The sequence below is a fragment of the Kryptolebias marmoratus genome, linkage group LG6 (assembly GCF_001649575.2).
Source record: "Kryptolebias marmoratus isolate JLee-2015 linkage group LG6, ASM164957v2, whole genome shotgun sequence".
Taxonomy (NCBI): domain Eukaryota; kingdom Metazoa; phylum Chordata; class Actinopteri; order Cyprinodontiformes; family Rivulidae; genus Kryptolebias; species Kryptolebias marmoratus.
This window is the reverse complement of record NC_051435.1, coordinates 28,446,665-28,455,005: the sequence shown is the minus strand read 5'-3', so window position 1 is coordinate 28,455,005 and position 8,341 is coordinate 28,446,665. Positions and strand designations below refer to the sequence as shown.

The window sequence follows — 8,341 nt, the reverse complement described above, 5'->3', positions numbered from 1 at the left end:
ATACTTTGGCTTTTAACACACCGTGATTTTTGTCTTTCTTGGCACCTAAAACATACCTGCTGTGAACCCGTATGTGTATGTCTCTTTTTATCTATTTATCTTTTTTATCTGTTTATTTGTTTTATCTATTTCCTTTTTACTGTTTTTTTTTTTCTATCTATTGTACAGCACTTTGGCTACCCCTGTGGTTTTTAAAAATGTGCTATATAAATAAAGTTGATTGATTGATTGATTCTGATAAGGAGCAGCAATCCTGCAACTTAATGCTGTAAAAAGCAAATAACGTAACAAGATGCAGCACAACAGTTGCTCTCTTTTGGTCAGTTTTCAAAGTTGCAGTTAACCTCATCATGATCTGCCACTGTCTTGTGTGTGTAAACAAACTCAGGGAAAACGAGATCAGCTCAAAGCCAACTGACTCAGCAGACTAAAATCCATTTGTAAATTTCTCTCCTTATTTTGGTTAATTAGAAGAGTAAACTGAAACAAAATAAAAAACTAAAGTAAAACTCTGAAAAGTTAAAAGACAGCAGTCGTTGTGCAATGACATGACCTAATTTAAAAAGTAGTATAAACAGGTTTGACAAGGTACAGGGAGGAAGATGGCTTTGATTAAGTGTCTTTACATGCTGTTTGTGGATATACTGTATATTGTCAATGGATGTATATAATGGCTGTATGCATATGTACATGTGTATGTGTGTTTATGTACAGTATATATGTCTGTAAATATATTCTGTGTTGTTACTTGGATTATAACAACAAAAATATGGAGCAGTTGTAAGAGGGACTAATGATCCCCAGCAGTCACTGTGCGAGAGGCAGGGGACACCCTGGACAGGTCACAAGTCCATCGCAGGGCCACATAGAGACTAACAAGACAATTTTAGAGTCATCAATTAACCTAACCTAACATCCATATTTTTTGGTCTGTTAGAGGAAACCAGAGTACCTGGAGTAAACCCACGTGTGCACAGGGAGAACGTGCAAACTCCACCCAGAAAGGCCCCAGGCAGGGAAGCGATCCTGCAACCTTCTCACTGGGAGGCAACAGCTCTAACCACTACTCCACTGTGCCACCTTTATCTACTATTATTTTTTCCCTATTCCATGAGTTTTTCGGCATCTAACTCGTTCCGCAATTTTTGAGCTATTAAATGCAATTTCTGTAGTATTTTATTTATGTTTTGTTTTGTCTATGTTGTGACCTAGAGATGCATAATTGTTTTGTAAATACATATGTACACAACAATGATCCCAAAACACAGTTAATTTGATTTTAAAAGGATTCTTATTTTGCGTGTTTGATTTTTTTTTTTGCTGGTATCCCAGATGTTGTTCTGATTGGGTGTCATTGCAGGGAGGTTGAGAGTAGGTGAGTAATGTCATCGGTCAGTGTCAGTGAATGTTTGTAAAGTTGTCAGTACTCAGTCAGCAAAGCAAGTTCATGTTGTTTGTTTTCATTGTGCACACTTGAGTGAATGTCTCTGTAAAATAACAGGAAATAAAAGTTGCAGAGTGAAAGAGATATATGTTTAAGTGTTGTACACTTATTTTGTTGTATTATTTAAACATATTCAAATTAAAGCCTTATTGACCCTTATCAATCAAACATGAATCAGGAGGTCAGAGTGAACATGTGCTGAATCAATTACAGGGTGTAAAACAGAAACCCTTCAGTTCACAGAACTCAGTGACTGTCAGCAGTAATCACCTGCTCAGAATTTTGCAGAATGGTTACACTGACACCTGGAGGTTAAAACTGCTTATTTCTGCCATAAATTTCCCCTAAGTGTATTTTTACATTGTTGCATTTAAAATTAAGCATGAAGATTAAATTAAATAAATCTGAAGAGCCAAAACATGAAATATATAAAAGTCAAACTAAACAATACCACCATTGGGGTTCGGGTTTTTATGTGTGTAAGGACAAAGTTAACAACAACTGAAACATCATTACTGAAATGATATGAGTATTCATACAGAGATTTTCAAATGTAGGTGGTTCTGTTTTCAGCAGGTAAATTCAGACCTGCAGAACACACATCTCATCAGCTGCACTTAGTGTGGACATTAAGGGTTAACCCCTGTGTGTTTCCCAGGTTAATCCTGTGCAGGACAGATGAAGCTCAGTCGGTTTATGAGAAGGATTAGTGTCTTCTCTCAGCCTGACTGTCATCAAGACAAACGGTGCTGAGAGTTGGTCAGTGTAACAGGAAACAGAGGACAGGAAGCAGGTGGAGACCTGTGTCTGCAATGTTTATCAGATGTTTGTTTTCTTTGTGTGCGTGTGTCTATGTGTGTATGTGTGTGTGGAGGAGGAGGGGGGGTCAATGAAGTAACAGATGATAACTTTTTAGATTTGATTTAAAAGATGCAACAAAAACACTATATTTCTTTAAAAGTGTATTATGAAGTTTTTTTCATATCTGGTGACTTATGAGATGCTTTGATATTTCTGCTTCTGTGTTTTGGTCTAACTGGATTTCTTTGACTGACTTGGTTTCTGCAGAATCTTTAACCTGCACTCTGTGAGGAGGGGGCACAGACGTTATAAGTGAGGAGCCACAGAAGCCAAAAAGAAACTAAAAAAGATGTCTCTTTTTGGTGAGCTGAGGGAAATTATCCATATCGTGGAAAGTAGCTGAAATATTCTATTACTGCTTTCCAACATAAACAGTATGGTTTCCAAAGTTGTACTTTACACTCTATGTACAAAACTGAGTCAAAACAGGTAATTTGTTAAAATTTTAAAGACAGGAAAAAACACAGACCAACTTTAGTTTAAAGCACTTCCTGCAGTGAGATCATTTATTCATTATTGTGCAAGTCTAAATATTTAAACACATTCTTTACAAATAACAAAAAAATAATAATAAAGTCAAATGTGAGGTCATCTGTCTGACAGCTGAAGCTTGGACCAAACTTGGTCATGGTGCAACGGAACAATGAGCCCAAACACAAAAGCAGGAACCTTTTAATTATTTGATGACTCAGCTGTAGAGGATTGGATCTGTTGGGGGGAAACATTGGTAAGAAAGAACATCAAATGAATTGTTAGCATTCATGGCTGATTTGTAGCACAGCAGGCAAATGACATCACATCTTGTCAACCAATCACAAAGCTCCCAAGAGTTTTCCCAGCTCAGCACATGATCCACCTGCCACTATAAACCCTCAGAGGAGTCTGAAAGCCGAGGATCTCCTGCTCTGCCTGCGTCCTTTCTGCTTTACTTTAACTCTTGTTTCTTGTTTAGACTTCAAGCTTTATTTTAAAAGTGTTCAGAAATCAGTTTCAGGGACACTTTAAAGTTAAACACATTTATAAGACAAAACAATGTAAAAGGAAGGACTAGTTTTCATTCTTAGATTCACTCAGAGACACTATCGGGATCATCTGTAGAGTTTCACCTCTACAACTGCAAACAGACTCAGCTGCTCAGGTGAGAACGGACTCTAATTCACTGTAATATGTGTTTTACATAGAAATAGCCCCCTCTGACTGGATTAAAGCTCTTAGTAGAATATAAGACACCAAGATAAAGTTTGGTTATTATTGTGAAGTTTGAAAAGTTCAATCAAGTTAGCATTAGAGAGTGACAAAAAACAGTACACTTGTTGTATATAAAACTGAAACTTTATTATTATGTTGTTTTATTGTATATGTTTCTGTATTAGTTCTTAAAAACAATGCTCTTTCTGACCCTTTTAAAAAAATATTATTACCTAATTTCAGATGCATTCGATGTATCAGTGCAGTTTCACGCATTACCACCTTTATTTGACCTGAAGTCTTCTTCTTTATTCCCAAACCCTCCAAAACATATTCTGTATGATGTTTGAATTACCACAAACCTGCAGGCCCTGCTAAAATATCTTTTAAACATTTTATACACAAAAATACCAAGACTTTTGCTCAGCAAAAATCAACTTTCAGTGTCAGGTTTGTTGGTAAACATTACCTAAGTATGCTAAAGGAAAGTGTATACTTGTGCTTCTGTATGCACAGACAACCATTATATACCTAAAATACACTTGTTTTCAAGTGCTGAAGTGTATTTAACTCATACATTGGATAAAGAAAATGTAACGGTAAACAGTTGTGATGCAGCTCCAAAAGAAGTTTACAAAACATTTCCTAAAAATAACATTCAACAGAGAAATTTGGCCTAGTTAACACTCAGTGACACTGTCAGAGTTTGAAAAACATTTTACACTTCCTGTTTACTTTCCTTCTTTAAACTAAATGAAATAGTTTTGTTAAATGGTTTTGTTTAATTATTATAATGATGTGTTTCATAATATTGCTTGCCTATATATTGTTTTGACCTACAGTATGATTTTGCACAGAGAATAGACTTACAAGGCTCTAAACAAATTTATGCAAATCAAAATGGGACAACCTAAAGAGTTTAAAAAATTTATTAAGGCTACAGGTATCCCTGTGTAAGATGTACATTTTTTGTTTTGTTTTGTTTTGTTTTTTGTGGGAGGTGGTAAATTTTTGTTTGGATATCTAGGACAAAATCTCAGCAGATTAACTCTTTTATTTCTGAAGAAACTTTAAAGGGTGCCTTAAAGTTCAAATCTATCATCTTTATTCTGGATTTACTTTTGCAGCACTCTTAATAAGACAAACAGACAGAAATGAAAGGTTGAAAGAAAGCCTTAAACCAACAGTCTGTGTGCAAAAAAATCATTTCTCATTAAAAAAAATCTTTAACTAAGTGGAAAAAGCATTCGTTGGTCACTTCAAATCTTTATTTTTATTTCCACAGTGATTTGCAGGAGATATGACACATTAAACAGACCCCTTCACTTCCAGTTTTGAGGACAAAAGTCTGAGCTCAGATTCAGTGGAAATCAGTGAGAATTTGGATTTGAATTTAAATTTAGAACTCAACTTCCTACAGCAGTAAGAGACACACAAGCTGAAAGAGGACAAAAATGCCTAGGTGTTGATTTATACACTATATGAGAAGTGTACAGACTCTGAAAATAAGAACAGCTTGTTTGCAAAGATTTTGGAAAGTTTAGACAGCTCAAAACTTATTGTGTGATGTCATTATGATGTAAGTTAAACAGTCAGTTTTAAAGTCTCCAAAAATCATAAAATGTACAAACTGGTAAAGAGATCAAAATGTCAGTTCAGTCATGTAAAGTCCAACTTTCTGTGACACAGTTTTCTGAATGACGTTTCGACTGTGAAGTATATCTGAGCAATAGAGCTCCAAAACATGTATTTTCCCAAAATACAATTGTAGCAAATCAAAGATTTTGACACAAACAGAACATGAACACTGAAAAGCAATAAGGAGTCGCACACAAAAAGAGACACTCTACTTTTTCTGCAGCTGTATCGCAAAGTTTTACATGTAAAGAAAAACTAAATTAAACTGATTTTACTTTACTGGTTTCAAAGTTTTTGCTTTGTGACCTGTTTTCTGAAGCTTTTTTCCACCACCTGTTCTCTGAGCTCTGCCTAATCCAGTTACCTCAATCTGGCATCACCACCCAGCTGCTTTAAAATCCTCTTTAAACAATAATTTACTGACCTCATTTACTCATTTAAATCTTTTGCTACTCACTCAGAGATGTCTGATTGACTTTATTCACTTTAAATCTGTTTCTCTCGCAGAAAAACATCACCATGCCGACAGTTAAGAGCAAGAAGAAGAAGGTAAAGAAGGAGGTCATCGCCGCAGAGGAGCAGGGAGAAGGTGAGTGAGCAGAACCTGCAGCTCCACACAGTTCTCTGATCTGTTTGACTCTACAGAACCTGTTCTTTACCTTTCTGCTGCAGCAGGCATGGAGGTAGAGATGGAAAACAGGACCAACAGGAGCAACTCTGACAGCAAAGACCCTCTGACCCCAGACCTGCAGGATCCAGCACCACATAAGAAAAAGAAAAAGAAGAAGACATCAACCATCGGTATTTAGAGTCTTATCAGCTTTTGCACAAAAAAATAGAGCATCTGACTGGTGGGAAGTCAACAACTGGTTTATTTAGATTATTTTATTTAAAAAAAACTTATAAATAGGGGACAGCCTTCAAGCTTCAGTAAAATTAGGTTCTAAATCTGTGCAAAATGACAGCATACAAAGTGGCAATGAATCTAGTATGGTAATGATATTTAAAAACTCTTAATGTTAACAAAACTGATACTAAGTCCTAAAATCATACTTTTAGAAAAATGTGGCATCTTTTGATGAAATTTCAGCATTCGTTTTTATGGGACAAATTGTTCTAATTTAAAACAAATGGGCAAAGTCATAAGAAATCTGATTAATAAAAATACAGTGAACAAATAAATCAGTATCAGACAATAGAAGATTTCTACAAGCTATTTCTACAGCCAGTGTATTCCACCCAATTTGAAAGTGAAAATTTGTGAATTTTTTTTGGTGCACAAAAAATGTCATTCAAAGGTTTTCATTTATTTGTTTCAAATGGTTTTACTTGCTCTTTCAGCAAAACCCTCCATTATTCTTCATTTGTGAGTTGTTTTGTTTTTGTCATTTTGTGGCTTTAACCTTCCTAAAAACACAGTTATTACAAATATTTCCCGTTTCATTATAGTGAATATTTGTTTTATGAACATTTTAATACAAAAACTAGCATGTAAAATACAGCTATTACTGTATGTGCAAAAACATTCAGACATGTTATGAGGGGTTATTCTGAGGCAGTGATATTGTGAGCTATTCTACTTTGGAAAATTTCTATGCCAATGTAGCTATTCATAAAATCATTGTTATTATGTGAATCTTTGCGAGGACGTGTTGTATTCGCCTAATTTACCATGTTGGCATGTGTATACTTGTTCAAATCCAACACAGCTGAGGTTGATATGAAAGTCAATGGTTTTGAGAGTAATGGATTATATTTGCTCACAAAGCAAAGTAACAGCCAGTCAAATATTAACTTGACAATGGTATCAGATAAAAAAATCCAAACAGGGTTATTATAACTCATCCTGACCAAAGCCTAAACATCTGTGATGAAACCCAACCAGATATTTAATTGTCAATACCAGCATACAAGAGCCAGCTTCTGTAGCCGAGGATCAGACTGCCAAGGTTCCCACCTTCGGCCACCACCCATCCCACATTGCACTCGACCCCTTTGGCCCCTCCCATAGGTGGTGAGCCCATGGGAAGTGGGACCCATATCACCTCTTCAGACTGTGCCCGGCTGGGCTCCATGGGCAAAAGTCCGACCACCAGGCGCTCGCCAACGTGCACCAACCTCCAGGCCTGGGTTCCCGGTGACCCGCGTCCTGGCGAGGGAACACTGTGTTCAAGCAGCATGTGGCTCAGATGGTCGCTAAGGCAAAAACTCAGGCATGGGAGGAGTTCGGAGAGGCCATGGAGAAAGACTTCCGTACGGCTTCGGGGCGATTCTGGTCCACCATACGGCGTCTCAGGAGGGGAAAGCAGTGCAGCACCAACACTGTTTATAGTGAGGGTGGTGTGCTGCTGACCTCAACTCGGGATGTTGTGGGTCGGTGGGCCGAATACTTCGAAGACCTCCTCAATCCAACCGGCAAGTCTTCCATTGAGGAGGCGGAGCCTGGGAACTTTGTATCGGGCTCTCCTATCTCTGGTGCTCCTATCTCCTCGGACGCAAGGCACCGGGGGTGGATGAGATTCGCCCGGAGTACCTTAAGGCTCTAGATGTTGTAGGGTTGTGTTGGCTAACACAACTCTGCAATATTGCGTGGACATTGGGGGCAGTTCCCCTGGATTGGCAGACTGGGGTGGTGGTCCCCTTATTAAAAAAGGGGGACCGAAGAGTTTGTTCCAAATTATGTGGGATCACACTCTTAAGCCTCCCTGGTAAGGTCTATTCGGGCGTTCTGGAAAGGAGGGTCCATCAGATAGTCGAACCTTGGATTTAGGTAGCGCAGTGTAGTTTTCGTCCTGGTCGTGGAACACTGGACCAGCTCTATACCCTCAGCAGGGTCCTTGAGGGTGCATGGGAGTTCGCCCAACCAGTCTCCATGTGTTTTGTGGACTTGCAGAAGGCGTTCGACTGTGTCCCTCCAGAAATCATGTGGGGGGTACTCCAGGAGTATGGGGTACCTGTCATAGTTTGGTGTTTTCAGTTTGTTGTTTTGATTATTGTCTTGTTTCGGTTTGAGTTCTTGTTTCAGTTTAGTTTTTCCTGTTCATGTTTGTTGTCATCATCCACCTGTCCTCTGCTCAGTAGTTTTCTGGTTTCCTGTCACACCCATCTCCAGCTGTCTTCACTTCTAATCACACACCTGTTCCCACTTCTCCTCATCACCCTCTGCTTTAAAACTTGGTCTTCCTCTCCACCTCCCTGCCGATTCATTGT

General features: G+C 38.1%; 1 protein-coding gene across 1 annotated transcript in view; it reads left to right on the top strand.

Moving 5' to 3' along the window:
- Window positions 1-3,380: 3,380 nt before the first annotated feature.
- The window catches only part of LOC108247794 (transmembrane protein 237A-like), a 25,511-nt gene continuing 20,550 nt past the window's right edge, over window positions 3,381-8,341 (top strand). The window contains exons 1-3 of the mRNA XM_017436158.3: window positions 3,381-3,443; window positions 5,639-5,720; window positions 5,804-5,932. Of these exons, the coding sequence (XP_017291647.1) occupies window positions 5,651-5,720; window positions 5,804-5,932 (199 nt within the window). The 5' untranslated portion in view covers window positions 3,381-3,443; window positions 5,639-5,650. The remainder of the gene's footprint in view (window positions 3,444-5,638; window positions 5,721-5,803; window positions 5,933-8,341) is intronic.